At 46.6% G+C, this 18,113-nt stretch overlaps 1 protein-coding gene across 1 annotated transcript in view; it reads right to left on the bottom strand.

Annotated features, from left to right (window-relative positions):
• The window catches only part of KIAA1210 (KIAA1210 ortholog), an 89,959-nt gene extending 84,813 nt beyond the window's left edge, over positions 1-5,146 (bottom strand). The window contains exon 1 of the mRNA XM_043459844.1: positions 4,984-5,146. Within this exon, the coding sequence (XP_043315779.1) occupies positions 4,984-5,018 (35 nt within the window). The 5' untranslated portion in view covers positions 5,019-5,146. The remainder of the gene's footprint in view (positions 1-4,983) is intronic.
• Positions 5,147-18,113: the final 12,967 nt, after the last annotated feature.

The following is an 18,113-nucleotide window of genomic DNA, read 5'->3' on the forward strand; positions in this document are numbered from 1 at the left end:
TTTACCAGCTGAGCTACCAGGGAAACCATAGAAAGCTGCTAAAGACCAATGGGACCTGCCAACTGCATGCTGAGAGAAATCTCCAAAAGCTTTGAAAGCCATTCACTCCTAAATGAATTTTTGCAGAAAGTTAAATATTTTAACAATGTTCTAATCAAAGGAGACAAACTTTTGGTCAGCTGGTAAATGTGGCAAGTAGTTTATTCAAGAACTTTCCAGAGATCTCGCTTTCCCCCACCTCCCCAGCAGAGGGTGAGGCTGGGGGTCCAGGGCGTCGCCTCCTGGGTGGTCACCTGCCACCCCAAGGCTCTCTTATCATGCTTATGAATGGATAGGGCCTCAGGCAGATGCCACAGTGTGAATGCAGGTTAGCAAAATGCAACAGTCAGTCTGTACCCCTTGCCAGGGGAACTGGAGTTAATAGTTTTTCTTCTAAAACTAGAAGAAGAAAAAAAAAATGGAAGAAGTGAAGGAGAGAAGGAAGCAAAGTGCCACATGGATCTCTAATGACCATATTGTTGTTGTTGTTGTTATTGTTAGGCCGCTCAGTTGTGTCCGACTCTATGTGACCCCATGGACTGGTAGTCTGCCAGGCCCCTCTGTCCATGGGATTCCTCAGGCAAGAATACTGGAGTGGGTTGCCATTCCCTTCTCCAGGGGATCTTCCCGACCCAGGGATGGAACCCGAGTCTCCTGCTTGGCAGGCAGATTCTTTACCACTGAGCCACCAAACTCTTAATAACAGTGAGGAGTGGAGGGTGGATCTGAGCTGGCAAGCTGAATGACTGCAGCTCCACAAACATTTCAGGAGCTTTCTGCTCATCCATGTTTGCCTTCCCCAACTGGAAGGCCAAAGGGAGCCAGGCTTCATGTTCATCACAGCTCCCCGGGTGCCTGTCAGCCTCGGGTTCAGGAGAACAGGCTACAGGTGAGAGGGGAGACAGCCTGGAGATCATCAGCCACTGGAGGGACCTGGGGTGGGTTTCCTCTAGTACTTGGGTGCTCAGGGCCAAGAAAGAATGCATGGGACTTCCCTGGTGGTCCAGTGGTTAAGAATCCACCTGTCAATGCAAGGGTTCCACATGCAATGGAGCAACTAAGCCCATGAGCCACAAGCATTGAGCCTGTGCTCCAGAGCCCATGAGTCACCACTACTGAAGGCCCATGTTTTAGGGCCCATGCTCCACAACAAGAGAAGCTACTGCGATGAGAAGCCCGGGCATTGAATGAAGAATAGCCCCTGCTTACCACAACCAGAGAAAGCCCAAACACAGCAATGAAGACTTAGCATAGTCAAAAAAAAATAAATTTTTAAAAAAGAGAACGCATGGACCCCTTGAATACCAACAACTGGAACTCAGAAAGAGCTAACATGTGTGACCTCTAATCTCAAATACAGCAGCCTCCACTGCTTTGGGGGACATCAGGCAAGTTTTGCAGCCAAGGGGAGAAGACGGGCCCATCAATTACAATAGTTCTTCTCTGGTCAGGGGTCAGGGCTTATGGCAGAAGTGCTCAGCTTCCTGCATCCTGTCTGAGAGTAGGAGAAGCTGCCCAGCACGATGTGAGGCACTCAGCAACCTGCAAAGTCCTCCGGTTGAGCCCCGAGCGTCAGAGTGACACAAACGTAGTCAGGTCATATCAAAACGCACATCATCAGGAGTAATCCATCCAGGCCCAACAACCTAGCATCCACTGGCCAGTCTGGCCAGGAGCTAGCCCCTGGGCCACAGGATGGCAGTGTGTTAGCCTAGAGGGGTCCACAACCTGGGACACCAGAGGCTGGGGGAGGAGGGCAAGGTGCAGGCCCAGAACACCCAGAGCGGGAAGGGGCTGAAATGGGAAATGGTTGTGACAGGGGAGATTGAGGTTGCCAAAACCCAAGCTGCTCTAGCTCACTATTTTGCTTTGGGCTGAATCGACCTCTGCGAGGGGTCACAGCACCATGATGCAGGCTTTTCGTCCTTTGCTCAGAAGATGGTTTCTCCTCTTTCCCCGACTATACAGCTCTACACTGGAAGACAGAGTACCCAGGATTCTAATCTTACACTTGTCATTGACTGTGTGACCCAACTTTAGTGTCTGGTTTTCTCACCCTTAAAATAAAAACCTTTTCACCCATTGCACCATCACAGGATCTTATCTGGTTAAGAAAGGTCTTACACTTTTCCTCCATCTCCTCATGTACTTGCACAAAACAATCTCACGTAATTCAAGATGCCTACTACTTTCTCCCTTTACCAACAAGCACACCCACTGATCCCTTGATAATTCACTTGTCACCTGTTGTCATTCTGTGTCTATGAAAAGAACAGAACTTTTAGCTAGCTAATAGCTAGCTATCTCAAGCAAGAACTTAATAGCTAGCTATCTCAAGCAAGAGCTAGATCTAACAAGAACTGGTTTCTGAATTTAAACACCAAAATTGGTACCCTAGCAACTCACCTGGTTAGAGCGAGGGGCCAGTGGGGTTGGTGGCATGGAGCCATGCCTACAAGGATATGGATGGCTCTGAACATTTTTCCAACACTGGCCAAACAGCTCCAACTCATATCATAAATGTACTCACCTGTATAAAATATCTAGAATGCAACTGTGATCTGCAGAGGAGACTGTGAACTAACCCTGTGTTTCCACCCAAATTCAACTTTCAAAGTCTACTGGGCTTCCTTGAAAGGGTGCCACCCTCCTAAGGTGGCCAAGTTGTGATTCTAGGAAACCCTCCTGTGGGGCATATGGGAGGGAGGTATGGAGCGTGACAGGAAACCCAAGGCTCACATGAGGAGCAGTGAATGTTTCAGCAGCCCAATCTCCCTCCTGGTTTGTCTCTTCCCCTAGCCCTCGAAAAAGCTCAGAAAAGGGACCCTAACACCACATCAAATAAATTGAAGACTGCATATTGTATGGGTTGGAACAAATTTGGAAAATTAAGACAACTCAGAAAATGTAAGGTGATTTTCTCCACTCACCCAAATTCTGCTCTCTGTTGCCATTCATCTCATCTCCTTCTTCCAGTCCTCCCTGCCGCTACTTCTTACCCCAGACTCCTGTCCTCCTTTACCTTTTGTCCTAGGGAGCCTATGCCTCTCACCCCACCTCTGGCAAATTGCTGCTGACTAGCCTGACCACTCCTGCAAAAGGCAAGCTCCTCAAGAGCACCTTGGTTCAGTCAACAACATTCCTTCAACGAATATCAGTGCCAGGCACTGTGCTTGCTTGGCTCCAGGAAGGCAAAGCATAAGTTTCTTCCACGATGCTCAGCACAAAGCTTTCTATAGAGCAGGTGCACAGTCGTTTTGAATGGTTCCTGAGTCTCCACAGGTCCTATGAGGGACCCCAAGCTTCTTATTTATAGAAGCCTTAACTCCTTTATCTCCTCAAATGCTCTCTTATCATTTCCCCTGTGCCTTCAGCCCAGATTCCATAAATCACCAGATGAGCTCGGGCCTCTAATGGTGGCCACAGGAAGAGGTCATTTGGTCCACTAATCCCCCTTTTCCACCCCAAAGACCTCAGGCTGCGTGGAAAGTGGACATTAGGATGAAGGGCCCCACGTGTGTTTGCAAGCAGGAGGATCGAACTCAGAAGCCAGCACTGAGCCCCACGGAGGAAGGGGCTCATCCACCTGGGAGCAATAACAACACCGTTAGCATCTTCTCCTACTGTTATGGTTGTCATCTCCCTCTTCCTCCTAAAGCCTCCGCCGTCTACCTGTCCATGATCTGGTGCTACAGTGAGTACCACAGAGAAAGCCTTGTCATTTCCATGTCATCCATCTGAGGCCCTAGGCTGAGGGGGACAACAGTGAGCCCAGGAGCTGGGGTGATAAAACAGTTGCAAGGATGCTTTTCAAGTTTCAAGAGGCCAGGTCCACTCCCCATTGAAAGAACAGGAGCATGCTCTGGTACCCATCTGGAGAAGCAGCAACACGGGCAGCCAGCCTACCCACACCTCCATGGCTAAATCTCCCCTCTCGGGTGCCTCAAATGGAGTGCCACTAAAAGTCACATGGAATACAACTGTGGGCCTGCAGGCCAGAGGCCGCCAGTGGCTGTCCACACTGTGCCTTTCCATAAGGACAGAGGACTCCAGGGGCCAGGCCAAATACCCCCCCACCTGCCCCGCACCCTCCGCATTCCCACCCTGCCACCCCCACCCCCTCGGCAATTCTGGACTATTGGAGACCTGCCATGAGTGAGATGAGTTTCCGGCATGGTTCTGGATTGTGAGAGCTGAGGCAGAGGAGTGTTAGCTTCCTGAATGAAAATGCAAAATAACTGCACATCCATAAATCAATCATATGACTAGATCCATTCTGCTTCTTCCTGTTGTCAGTGCATGAAAGACGCACACAGGACATCCAAAAACACCTCCAGGAACACCTAGTGAGATTAAACTGCTTGGAGCTAATGCCACGTCCAGTAACTGGGAGGCTGCGCCTTGTACAGCCAGGAACAGATTTCACAAATGAAGACGGCTCAGAAACTTTGAGGTGATTTTCTCCACTCACCCAAATTCCCCCTCTCTCTTTCCATCCCTCTCTCCTCCTTTCCCCTCCTCTCTTTGTCGGTGGGAGCCCGAGCTCCCGGGGGACTCAGGTGAGCCAGGTGGGGACGGCGGCGGGAGGCGGGAGAGAAAGTCTGCCAGTGCAGCCCCACCCCGTCCCGCCCCCTCCGAGAGACCTCAGAGTCCTGGAAGCGCCCGCCGCGCGCCCGGACCACCGCTTTCCCACGCGCGCGCACAGGCCCAGGTACGCAAACCTGCACGAGCCCTCCCAGGAGCTTCCTCCGCGACGCGAGTTCGAGCCTCGGAGGCGGCGCGTTCCCCGCCGCGCGCCCTCGGGTGCCTAGCAGCTGCCGCTCTTCGCGGTGGGCGGCGGGCGCCGGGCTCAGGCGGGAAGAGATGCCCGCACCAACGGCCAGCGCTGTGCCACTCCCCACTCCGTGCAGTCCAGTTGCAGCATTTACGGCGCCCACCACTTACTCTGCAGCCTTCAGGCAGTAGGAACACATAGCCATGGCGCCTCCGAGGGAGCCGGAGACCAGTTGTGCGCCCTAACCGCTGGGGCGCTTAGGAGCCAGCGCTGGGGGCCTGCCCTTGGGGGCAGCTCTATACACCCGTGCTCTCGCGCACGGAGCCCCAGACACGCCGGCCAGCGCTATGAGCGGACAGATAAAGTTTCTTCTCAGAGGCTTCTTGCTGTCTTCTGAACTGGGTCCAAAAAGGGCCGAGCTTGTTCCTTAGTGGTTAGGAACCGTTAACTCCCTTTTTCCTCTGCCTCCAACATCCCACAACCACAGCATCCTTAGTGAAAGACACCAGATGCTCTTTCTTAGCCTCCCTGGATCCCTGACGAGTGTAAGGAGTAAATCGGAGGGGAAGCCCTGAGGAGTTAAAGACTTTGATCCAGGCGGGGAAGGACACTCCACAGCTTTGGGGAGAAAATGCTAAGAAGTCGCTTTCTGGCATTTTAGATCTGCAGCCTGAGGGGAGGGAGGGACAGAGGAAGGGAGAGAGAGGTGAAGCCCCAAAGGGGCTGAATAGCAAGGATGCAAGTCTTCTCATCTCAACCAAAACACTATTTTTGATCCGTTTGTTCTTGCTTAATCCTAAGGAAAACCATTTACTCCCTAAGCAAGTCTGGGGTCACAAACACTAAGAGCAAAAATGTCTTTAATGTTGTGCGATCTCAAGTGATGCCCATGAGATAAAAGTCCCCACCAAAAAGTGCATATACCCAGTGGATCCCAGTTATATCATGGCTCAGTGGATTCAGAAATACTTGCTGATCAGATTGTGCCTGCCCCAAACCGAAAGGTCTGGAGAGAGCCCCAAAGTGTGACCTAATGCTGGCTACCTGGAAAGTGCAAGAGGGTATCTCTCCCAATCCCAGTTCTGTGAATCTCCGTCCTGGCATCAGAGATGCAGAGATCAGCAAGATTTTCACTTGTGAAATGGCTGGTGAAAGCATGAAAAGTGAAGCAAGTGCAGACGCAGGCTTTTGGCTTCTTAAAATTACTGAGTGAAATCAAGGACTTTTAAAAGGTCAAGGTTTCTCCTGGGCCTGCATTCAGGGAGGTCAGTAAGCACCACAGGACTGGGGCTAATCTGACAGTCTGTCTAAATCTGGCTTCCCTGAATAGAGAGAAGAAAGCCAGGTCAGAATCCCTCAGGGGCTTTTGGTTGATCTGTAGCATCCGGCCTGCTTTCTCCTTCAGTCTGCAGTGAGCAACAGCCTGCTTCTGGAATTTCACTGGGTGAGCAGGGGAGTGCATGGAACCCTCTCTTAACATAACTAACCAAGGACTAGATCTATTTAATGTATTGTAGATACTGAAGCCTGATCTGTGGCTAACATGTCTCGCTAGAATTCCTTTTTAGCTGGAATTTGTGGTCAGTTCTCTGTTATTCATATGTGGCTTACCCACTTAGGGGATTTTCTGCTATTGTGTTTTCATCAAAGAACAACTTCTGGGGTAGCTACCCCAGTTTTAATGTCAGTGGGTGGTTGAGAAAGACCAATTTTAAGATTGGCCAGAGAAGAAGCTAATTAGGAAGGCAAATCTGTGTCATTCCCCTCCCACCCAAGTAGAACACACTCTGAAAACCATGGACTTTGGTTTTTTGATTATGCATGCTTTGCAGCTATTTGGCCAACTCCTTTCTTCCCTTACTTGTGGATAATTAGAAGGAGAAAGTCCATGGAAAATCCATCCGGTGATTCCCAGACTGCACTTATGGTTCTTTATGCTGAACTCTCACAGAACTTGCTGTTCATGCTCTGGAGTCAGAGCTGGGGTCAAGTTCTGACTGGCTAAGTTTCTGAGGTGTAATAACTGTATTGTCATTTTGTGGGAAAATGTGTTTTGTTCTTAGGAGATTCATGCTGAAGTATTTAGAGGTGAAGTAGAATGATGTCTGCAATTTATGCTAAAATAGTTCAGAAAAAAATGTGTAGGGGTGTGTGTGTATGTATAAGGCAGAGACAGAGAAAGGGGAGCTGAGTAAGAAGATACGACTATAAAAACAACAATTTGGGAAATAGATGTTTTTTTAAGTCTTAAAATTGAAGGTAGATACCTTCATGCATATCCAGACTTTGGGGGAAAGTGTCACCTTTTGTAAATACCAGGAAGACATGCATTCCATTACTTGGCTTTCAGGATAGGGATGATTTCTGCTAAGCAAGGTGGGCACATCCTTAGGATGCCAGGTCAATAAGACAGGTTTCCAGGGGTAGCAGGGCACAACTGCTCCCTCCCCACCAAAGAGGGATGCAAACACTGCAAGTGACTCCCTGAGTTCTTAGATAAATGCCTCCATCACTTTGGGAGGGAATATGAGCTTCCTGGCTCTAATCAGTGATTCCAGTGAGTCTAAAACATGCTGGGTACATTCAGCTAAAACCTTCAGGATGGACTTTAAAATCAGACCAAGACTTTTAAACATCTTGCTCTTGAAAAAAAAATCTGTAATCACTAAGGCCTTAAACAGAGAATAGTGAGACTCACTCACTTCTGAGCAGATGCAAACCATTCAGAAGGTTCCTCTCAGTCCCTGTGGCTTGTGGCTTCTGTCTCCCCCCTTGCTCTTTCTCTCTTCCCTCTATTTTCTGTGTCTCACTTAATGTGTTCTCGCTAAGACTGGCAAAGAAATGGTGAGTTTAGGGGTTGAGAAAGAGAAAGACAAAGCAGTTTAGAGTCTGAGTCCACATGACCTTGCTGACCACAGCATCTCAGATGGAGTGACACCTCAGAAAGCCTGGGAGGATAAGCTAAATAGCTGACTTACGGCTTCTATGGAGCCATCCACTCGGACATCTGAGTGCCTTCAGAAAATCTGCCCTCACAACACCCTAGGGAGTCTGGGGGCAGGTGAGATTCAGGAATTAAAGACCAACAAAGCCAGAGCTATCTCTGAGGGAGATGAACGGAGGGAAACTATACTTGGTGGAGCAAGGACATCCCCAAGTCCCCAACATTTTTAAACAGGTTCAAGTCGGATGCAAATTCACATTCAGGGCAGAGCTGGTAGGGATGGGGAGGGGCAAGCCAGAAAGAGACTATGATGGGAGTTGGGGGAGGAAAGAATGCCTCCCTGGAATTGGAGGGCTGAAAGGAAGGCATGAGTACATAATGGTGCTTACAAAGCCATTGGCTAATGGTAGACCACAGTCAACTTCTTCCTTCAAATCCTTGTCCACTTTCCCTCCCCTTCACCTTCCTTCACTTCCTCCCCCATCAAGCAGTCTCCAGAGTCACTGAATATCTCCTTCTGTCTCTCGACACCTCAGATTGAAGGAGGGGACAACCAAGAAAGTCACCATCGCTTGCCACACTCCAGATTTGGAGGAAGTGTGTACTGTATAAACTGTTTAGAATGTAGTTTTATTGCTTTCAGGCTCTGTATCCAATAACACAAACTTGCCTCCAGGTGTGGTCCTAGCGGACCCTCCTGGCTGAGCGGAGAGGAGAAGAGTTTGTAAACAGACGCTTTGTGAAATGTTTCTAAATGCACACCCATCCATCTGCCTGCCTGCTTGATTTGCCTGTGTTTCAGATTTTCCCTTTCCTGACTGGAAACTGGAGCTCAGATGGGGCCAATGGTGTTGGGAGCAAAGTTGCCAGGAAGTGGGAGACCGTTTCCAGTTTCTTACTGGATGCCTTCATTTCCTTTCTCCTGACTGTGTGAAAACTCTAGAATGACCCCTTCTCACTACCCCCAGCTCCCTGGCCCTCAAGTCTGAGGATGCAGCAGTGCTCAGGAAAGAGGAGGAATCCAATCTTCTTTTCCCTCACTTCCCTTTTGGCCAAAATAATGACCTCCAACCTGAAAATCACGGGGAAAGAGAAAGCACACACATTTATCACTCACACTTTCATAAGCCCAGAGCTGGGAGGTGTGAGGCACCTGGCTACCACCTCCGGGGTCAGAAGCACTGCCAAATTGCACCTCCCCTACAAGCATCATGGTCCAGAGCCTTCAGCCCCCTTCCACCCTGCCACCAGCCCAGAGATGCCACCCCCACTGGAGGAAGGAGACTTGCTTGGCACAGAAAGTGGGATTTTTCACCACCTAGTCAGGCAGGGAACTGTTTTGGCTTCCTTGCCTGGGCAGCTGAGAAGAAAGCGACCCCTTGGTCTGGAATCAGTGATTCACACAGGCCAACCCAAACAGCCTCCTGCTGTCATTTTATTTCTTTCATTACTTAACATCCTGGAGAAGGGGGTTCCTAACCCTTCCCTCCTAGGCCCCTGGCATCCTGAGTTGAATGACTGGTCAGTGCGACAAGAAAAGGCATGTAGCCAGGGCAGCTGGCCTCCAAAGACTCCAAAGAAAGAAAGAAAATGTGGTTGAAAAGTTCTAATGGCACACAAAGGTATAAAATGATGAAACTTACAAGCCCCTCTCTGCCCTTCATTCCCAGCAAGTCCATATCCTACTTCTTGGATTCCTCCTTACATATATGGTTTGTGTTCTTTTTATTTACAAAAACAAAGAGCAAACAAACGCACAAAAAGAATCATGCTCTACCCTGCTTTTTTATCTTTTTCCCACCTGGTAAGCAATCTTGGGGGGCTTCCCAGGTGGTACTAGTGGTAAAGATCCTGCCTGCCAAAGCAGGAGACATAAGAGACATGGGTTCGATCTCTGGGTCGGAAAGATCCCCTGCGGGAGGGCATGGCAACCCACTCCAGTATTCTTGCCTGGAGAATCCCATGGACAGAGGAGCCTGGTGGACTACAGTCCATGGGGTTACAAAGAGTCTGATACCACTGAAATGACTTAGCACGCACACAAGCAATCTTGGCAATCTCTCCCTCCCAGGCCAAGAAGTTGTCCCTCCTTCTTTGATAACTGCTCACCAGAAGACTCTCAGATGACCCTTGGAAGTGAGAATTTAAGAACTGCCATGGTGACCTCTCTCTCATACTCAGTCCCAAAGTCTGTCCTGTTTACTCAACACCTTACTGTGTGAAAGGTGACAATAGCTAGTAAAAGTAATCATGCCAACAAAAACGTTACTTGTCTCAGCCACAAAGAGCATAGGAATGCTAAGAGATGTTCCCAAAGAGTGACATCAATGGTGGGAGGCTTAGGTATCATGGTAGGTCCAGTGCAGAAGCTATTTGAGTTGGGGTAGAATGAAGGAAAGATGTTGATTTTCAGGCCACCTCCTATACATCACCTGTTTGACTGCCAGCTTCAACTGCTCTGGTGAATTACCACCAGCCTCAAGATGACTTAGCTTTTACACATCAATGCTGACCCAAATGAGGGCCCAGGAGAAGGGAATAAACATAGGCACAGAAAGGTCTTTTCTTTTTTTTTATTTTGAGCTAGGTTTACAGGCAGTTTAAGAAGTAATACAGAGAGATCCCATGTACGCTTTACTTAGTTTCTCCCAATGGTAACATCTTGCAAAACTACAGTATAATGTCACAACCAGGGAAATAACAATACAATTAAGGTATAGAACATTTTCATCACTACCAGGATCCCTCATGTTGTCATTTCACAGTCACATCTACTTCCCTTCTACCCCATCCCCTACCTCAGGCCCTGGAAACCACTAATCTGTTCTCCATTTCCATAATTTTGTCATTTCGAGAATGTTATATGAATAAAACCATACAGAATTGTACAAGCACTATGGAAAACAGTATGAAGTTTCCTCAAAAATTAAATTATAGCTACTATATGATCTGGGCTTCCCTGGTAGCTAAAATGGTAAAGAATCTGCCTGCAATGCAGGAGGCCCTAGTTTGACCCCTCAGTCAGGAAGATCCCCTGGAGAACGGAATGGCTACCCACTCCAGTATTCTTGCCTGGAGAATTCCACAGACAGAGGAGCCTGGTGGGTACAGTCCATGGGGTCACAAAGAGTCAGACACGACTGAGCTACTAACAGTTTCACTTTCTTTCTTTACCATATGATCCATTGATCCCACTCTGAGTATATACACAAAGAAAAGGAAATCACTATTTCAAAGAAATATCTCCACCTTCATGTATGTTATTCACAATAGCCAAGACATGGAAACAACCTAAGGGTCCACCAACAGATAAATAAAGAAAATGTCACACACACACACACGAATATTATTCAGCCATGAAAAAAGAAGGAAATCCTGCCATTGATGACAACATGGATGGATCTTGAAGGTATTATGCTTAGCAAAATAAGGCAGACAGAGAACAATAAGTACCATACAATCTCACATATATGGAATCTAAAAAAAGTTGAATTCATAGAAATAGAGAGTAGAATGCTGGGTGCCTGGGGCTGGGAAGTGGGAGAAATGTGGAGATGTGGTAAAAGAGTACATGCTTCCAGTTTTATGAATAAGTTCTGGGGATCTAATGTACTGCATTGTGATTATAGTTAACAATACTGTATTAGATATTGGATTGGCCAAAAAGTTTGTTTGGGTTTTCAATTCCGTCATATGGAAATGCTTGAAAGTTGGTGAGAGAGTAAATCATAAATGTTCTCACCAAAAAACAAACAAAAAAGCAATTATGTGAGGTGATGGAGGTGTTAACTATCTTTATTGTGGTAATCATTTCACAATATATACATGTATCAAAGCATCACATAATACATCTTAAACTTACATGATGTTATATATCAATTATATCACAATACAACTGAAAAAAATCATATAACAGGACTTCTGGTTTTTGGTTCTGCACATAAGAAGCTTAGGTGTCACCACTCTGTTCTAACAAGTAGAAAGCTGAACAAACTATAAAATCACTGACTCTTCCTAGATCTGTAAGAGTGGGGAGGACTCAGGACAAACTGCTGCCCCCAAGACTGGAGAGACAGACAAGCAAGTACAGGGAGTGACGGCTCCCCAAAGCCAAGATTCATAGGCATAAACTGCTCCAGGAACCAGTGCTGGGGCAGGAAAACCTGAACAAATTATTGGCGGCTTCATGTGGACAACTCTCAGAGTCACAGCTAGGGCTTACTAAGAAAAATAGCGAGGGTACAAATTACTAGTATCAGAAATGAAAGAAGGACAAGCAATAAATACTGGAGAGGGTATGGAGAAAAGGGAACTCTCCCATGCTAATGGTAAGAATGTACATTGGTACACCCACTTTGAGGAGATACCCCATGTTCAAGGGCAAAGGAGAAGCCACAGCAAGACAGTAGGAGGGGCAGAATCACATTTAGAATCAAACCCCATACCTACCAGAGACATTCAAAGGACTCAAACATACCTTATATGCACCAGGACCCAGAGACCCACAGAGACTGAGACAGAACTGTGTTTGAGTGTCCCCTGTGTAGGCACGGGTCAGCAGTGGACTGCTGCAGGGACAGGGGCTCTGGGTGCAGTAGACCTGGGTATGGCATAAGCCCTCTTGGAGGAGGTCGCCATTAATTCCACCATAGAGCCACCAGAACTTACACAGGACTTGGGAAACAGACTCTTGGAAGGCACAAACAGAAACTTGTACACACCAGGACCCAGGAGAAAGGAGCAGTGACCCCACAAGAGACCGACCCAGACTTGCCCGTGAGTGTCCAGGAGTCTCCAGCAGACACATGGGTTGGTAGTGGCCTGCTGCAGGGGTGGGGGCACTAAGTGAAGCAGTGTGTGCATGGGACCTTTTGAAGGAGGTCGCCATTACCTTCATTACCTCCACCATAGTTTGGCCTCAGGTCAAATAACAGGGAGGAAACACAGCCCCATCCTTCAATAGAAAATTGGATTAAAGATTTACTGAGCATGGCCCCACCATCAGAACAAGACCCAGTTTCCCCCTCAGTCAGTCTCTCCCATCAGGAAGCTTCCATAAGCCTCTTATCCTTCTCCATCAGAGAGCAGACAGACTGAAAACCACAATCACAGAAAACTAACCAATCTGATCACATGGACCACAGCCTTGTTTAACTCAATGAAACTATGAGCCATGCTATGTAGGGCCACCCAAGATGGACAGGTCATGGTGGAGAATTCTGACAAAACAGTCTGCTAGAGAAGGGAATGGCAAACCACTTCAGTATTCTTGCCTTGAGAACCCCATGAACAGTATGAAAAGGACACTGAAGATGAACTCCCCAGGTCAGTAGATGCCCTTATGCTATTGGAGACCAGTGGAGAAATAACTCCAGAAAGAATGAAGGGATGGAGCCAAAGCAAAAAAAACACCCAGTTGTGGATGGGACTGGTGATAGAAGCAAGGTCTGATACTTACATTGCATAGGAACCTGGAATGTTAGGTCCATGAATCAAGGCAAATTGGAAGTGGTCAAACAGGAGATGGCAAGAGTGAATATCGACATTCTAGGAATCAGCGAACTAAAATGGACTGGAGTGGGTGAATTTAACTCAGGGACCATTATATCTATTACTGTGGGCAGGAGTCCCTTAGAAGAAATGGAGTAGCCATCATAGTCAACAAGAATCCGAAATGCAGTACTTGGATGCAATCTCAAAAACGACAGAATGATCTCTGTTCGTTTCCAAGGAAACCATTCAATATCAGAGTAATCCAAGCCTATGCCCCAACCAGTAATGCTGAAGAAGCTGAAGTTGAACAGTTCTATGAAGACCTACAAGACCTTCTAGAACTAACACCCAATAAAGATGTCCTTTTCATTATAGGGGACTGGAATGCAAAAATAGGAAGTCAAGAAATACCTGGAGTAACAGGCAAATTTGGCCTTGGAGTACAGAATGAAGCAGAGCAAAGGCTAATAGAGTTTTGCCAAGAGAATGCACTGGTCATAGCAAACACCCTCTTCCAACAACACAAGAGAAGACTCTACACATGGACATCACCAGATGGTCAACGCCAAAATCAGATTAATTATATTCTTTGCAGTCAAAGATGGAGAAGCTCTATACAGTCAGCAAAAACAAGACTGGGAGCTGACTGTGGCTCAGATCATGAACTCTTTATTGCCAAATTCAGACTTAAATTGAAGAAATTAGGGAAAACCACTAGACCATTCAGGTATGACCTAAATCAAATCCCTAACAATTATACAGTGGATGTGACAAACAGATTCAAGGGATTAGATCTGAAAGAGTGCCTGAAGAACTATGGATGGAGGTTTGTGACATTGTACAGGAGGCACTGATCAAGACCATCCCCAAGAAGACGAAAAGCAAAAAGGCAAAATGGTTGAGCAGGCCTTACAAATAGTTATGAAAAGAAGAGAAGCAAAAGGCAAAGGAGAAAAGGAAAGGTATACACATTTGAATGCAGAGTTTCAAAGAATAGCAAGGAGAGATAAGAAGGCCTTCCTCAGTGATCAGTGCAAAGAAATAGAGGAAAACAATAGAACAGGAAAAACTAGAGATACCTTCAAGAAAATAAGAGATACCAAGGGAAAATTTCATGCAGGTTCAGTTCAGTTCAGTCACTCAGTCGTGTTCGACTCTTTGTGACCCCATGAACTGCAGCACACCAGGCCTCCCTGTCCATCAACAACTCCCAGAGTCCACCCAAACCCATGTCCATTGAGTCGGTGATGCCATCCAACCATCTCATCCTCTGTCATCCCCTTCTCCTCCTGCCCTCAATCTTTCCCATAATCAGGGTTTTTTTTTTTTTTTTAATGAGTCAGCTCTTCACATCAGGTGGCCAAAGTACTGGAGTTTCCGCTTCAACATCACTCCTTCCAGTGAACACCCAGGATTGATCTCCTTTAGAATGGACTGGTTGGATCTCCTTGCAGTCCAAGGGACTTTCAAGAGTCTTCTCCAACACCACAGTTCAAAAGCATCATTCCTTCGGTGCTCAGCTTTTTTTATAGTCCAACTCTCACATCCATACATGACCACTGGAAAAACCTTGGCCTTGACTAGATGGACTTTTGTTGACAAAGTAATGTCTCTGCTTTTTAATATGTTGTCTAGGTTGGTCATAGCTTTCCTTCCAAGGAGTAAGTGTCTTTTAATTTCATGGGTGCATTCACTATCTGCAGTGATTTTGGAACCCAGGTCAGGGACAGTGGCCGAGAGGAGCTACCCCACATCCAAGGTCAGGGGCGGCAGTTGAGAGGAGCTACCCCACATCCAAGGAGTGAGGGAGCAATGAACAGTCAGAGCAGAGAGAATATTTAGCGTGGTGAAAATATTCTGTATGATACTATAATGGTTGATACATATCATTATACATTTGTCTATACCCATAGAATGTACAAAACGAGGAGTGAACCATAATGTAAATGATGGTCTTTGGGTGATAATGATGTGTCCGTGTAGGTTCATCAACGTTAACAAATGTACCTCTCTGCAGGAGGCTGTGCATGTGAGCAGCAGGGGATATATGGGAAATGTCTGTATCTTCCTTTTAATTTTGCTGTGAACCTAACACTGCTCTTAAAAAAGGAAGTCTATACCAAAAATAAACTAATTAAAATAAATGGGAATAAGTCACAGTGGAAAGTGGCATGTGTTCTGAATGGAGGGCGTCAATTGAAAAAAGGTCTTGGAGGCTCTTTCACACCTATTCCGTTTAATCTGGGGAGTGCTCACTCTTGAGTGCCCTCCTCCGATCTCCAGCCTGGTCTTATTTGACTGAGCATAGCCTCAGGAGTCCAGACATTGCCAGCACCCTCCTGCAACAAACTTTTTATCTGAACTCTCTTTTCCTATACACACAGCAAACTAGCTTCTGATGGGTGACAGTGACAGGCACATATGGAAAGGAAATCCTTTCTTTCCTAAAGGAAATCAACTCTGAATACTCATTGAAAGGACTGATGTTGAAGCTGAAGTTCCAATACTTTGGCTGCTTGATGCGAAGACCAGCTCATTCAAAAAGACCCTGGTGCTGGGAAAGTTTGAAGGCAGGAGGAGAAGGAGACAACAGAGGATGAAATGGTTGGATGAGATCACCGATTCAATGGACATGAACTTGGGCAACTCCTGGGAGATGGTGAGGAGCAGGGAGGTATGGCATGCTGCAGTCCATGAGGTGGCAAAAAGTCACACGACTTGGTGACTGAAGAGCAACAATGGACATTTTAGCCACTACAATAGATTTTTCAGTTAGGGCAATTTTTCACTCCCTTATATTGAAAAGTTGGATATATAAACAGACAATAGCCAGATCGTATGGTGTATGACAATAGAACTGTGACCCACACCTCTGTAACAATCACCTGGGACATCAAACCACAAGCTCTCAATAATCAGCCCAGATTCCCTATTTTTGCTGCTATTCCACCCCCGACACCCTCAACACTTCCAACTCAGGAATAGCCAGAGGAAGCCAAATAGGCTTCACAAAACAATTGTATAGGATGTCCTGCTTCTAGTTAGCCCACCTCCAGCTTCCCCAGTGAAACAGCCTCCAGTCAGGAAGTACCTGAAGCCTTCCCCTTTTTTCACTGTAAAGCTTTCTCCCTCCCCTGCCTACCTCAGAGTCTCTGCCAGATGAGGATAGCAGACTCCCTGGTGTAGTAAGCACTGAATCAGTAGTGTCTTTGGTTCTCATTTTGGTGGTGTTTGTTTATTTACACAATGCCATACCACATTGCTGGTTGCCTGCTCCAAGCTTGCTGTGTGCTATTGGTCAGGGCAGCCCAGAATGTGTATACTGGAGCACTTGAACTGGCACAACCACATCATAATACAGAACTTTAATGGTTAAGTCTGTAACCATTAACCACCCCAGGGGCCTTTTAACAACTTGCTGTAGTGATTTAAAAAATATACTGATATTGAAGGCAGATCCTTCAGCGTTTATTAGCAGCATGACCTCAGGCATGTTACTTACCCTCCCAGGTCTCAGTTTCCACATCTATCCATGGAGGCAATAGTGTCCTCTGGACTTCTTTCATAGAGTTGTTGCATCACACAAGGGAGACAGTGTCGACCTAGAGGGGTATATAAATTCTTGGGTTCCTGACCCTCAGAACCAAGGTCCTAGCCAGCTGATGATCAGTGGGCTGAAAAGGAAACACTTAGTGACCTACAGAGTTTTCATGTGGGAAACCGGGGGCCAGGCTCTGGCTCACCTCTCTCTGGGAGAGGGAGAGGTTAACACACATAGCTTTTCCTGTCTATTTGGCCCCCAAGCTAGGGAAGGAATAGGCTCCTTTGTGTGCAAAAAGATTTATTGATGAATGAATGAAAGAAGAACTAAAGAGCCTCTAGATGAAAGTGAAAGAGAAGAGTGAAAAACTTGGCTTAAAACTCAACATTCAAAAAACTAAGATCGTGGCATCTGGTCCCATCACTTCATGGCAAATAGATGGGGAAACAATGGAAACAGTGAGAGACTTTATTTTGGGGGCCTCCAAAATCACTCCAAATGATGACTGCAACCATGAAATTAAAAGACATTTGCTCCTTAGAAGAAAAGCTATGACCAACCTAGACAGCATATTAAAAAGCAGAGACATTACTTTGCTGACAAAGGTCCATCTAGTCAAAGCTATGGTTTTTCCAGTAGTCATGTATGGATGTGAGATTTGGACCATAAAGAAAGCTGAGCGCCAAAGAATTGATGCTTTTGAACTGTGATGTTAGAGAAGACTCCTGAGAGTCTCTTGGACAGCAAGTAGGTCAAACCAGTCCATCCTAAAGGAAATTAGTCCTGAATATTCATTGAAAGGACTGATGCTGAAGCTGAAGCTCCAGTAGTTTGGCCACCTGATGCGAAGAACTGACTCATTGGAAAAGACCCTGATGTTGGGAAAGATTGAAGGCAGGAGGATGACAGAGGGGACGACGGAGGATGAGATGGTTGGATGACATCACCAACTCGATGGATGTGAGTTTGAGCAAGCTCCAGGAGTTGGTGATGGACAGGGAAGCCTGGTGTGCTATAGTAGTCCATGGGGTCACAAAGAGTCGGACAGGACTGAGTGACTGAACTGACTGAATGAATGAAAAGATTCAAGGATCATTGTTTTATTTCTGATTTGGCCACCAACTGGGGCTTTTGATTAGGCATTTAAGCTTTGAGTCTCAATTTTCCCATTGGTAAAATAATAACAATAATCCCCACCCTTTCTGTCTGACTAGTTATTACAAGGATCTGGTGGAATAATGTGTGTAAACCTCTGTTTTAATTTTTAAGTGTTATGTAGGTACAAGGAACTATTCCTAGGGGACATGGTACCTTCCATGAAG

The sequence above is a fragment of the Cervus canadensis genome, chromosome X (genome assembly GCF_019320065.1).
Source record: "Cervus canadensis isolate Bull #8, Minnesota chromosome X, ASM1932006v1, whole genome shotgun sequence".
NCBI classification, from domain to species: Eukaryota; Metazoa; Chordata; class Mammalia; order Artiodactyla; family Cervidae; genus Cervus; species Cervus canadensis.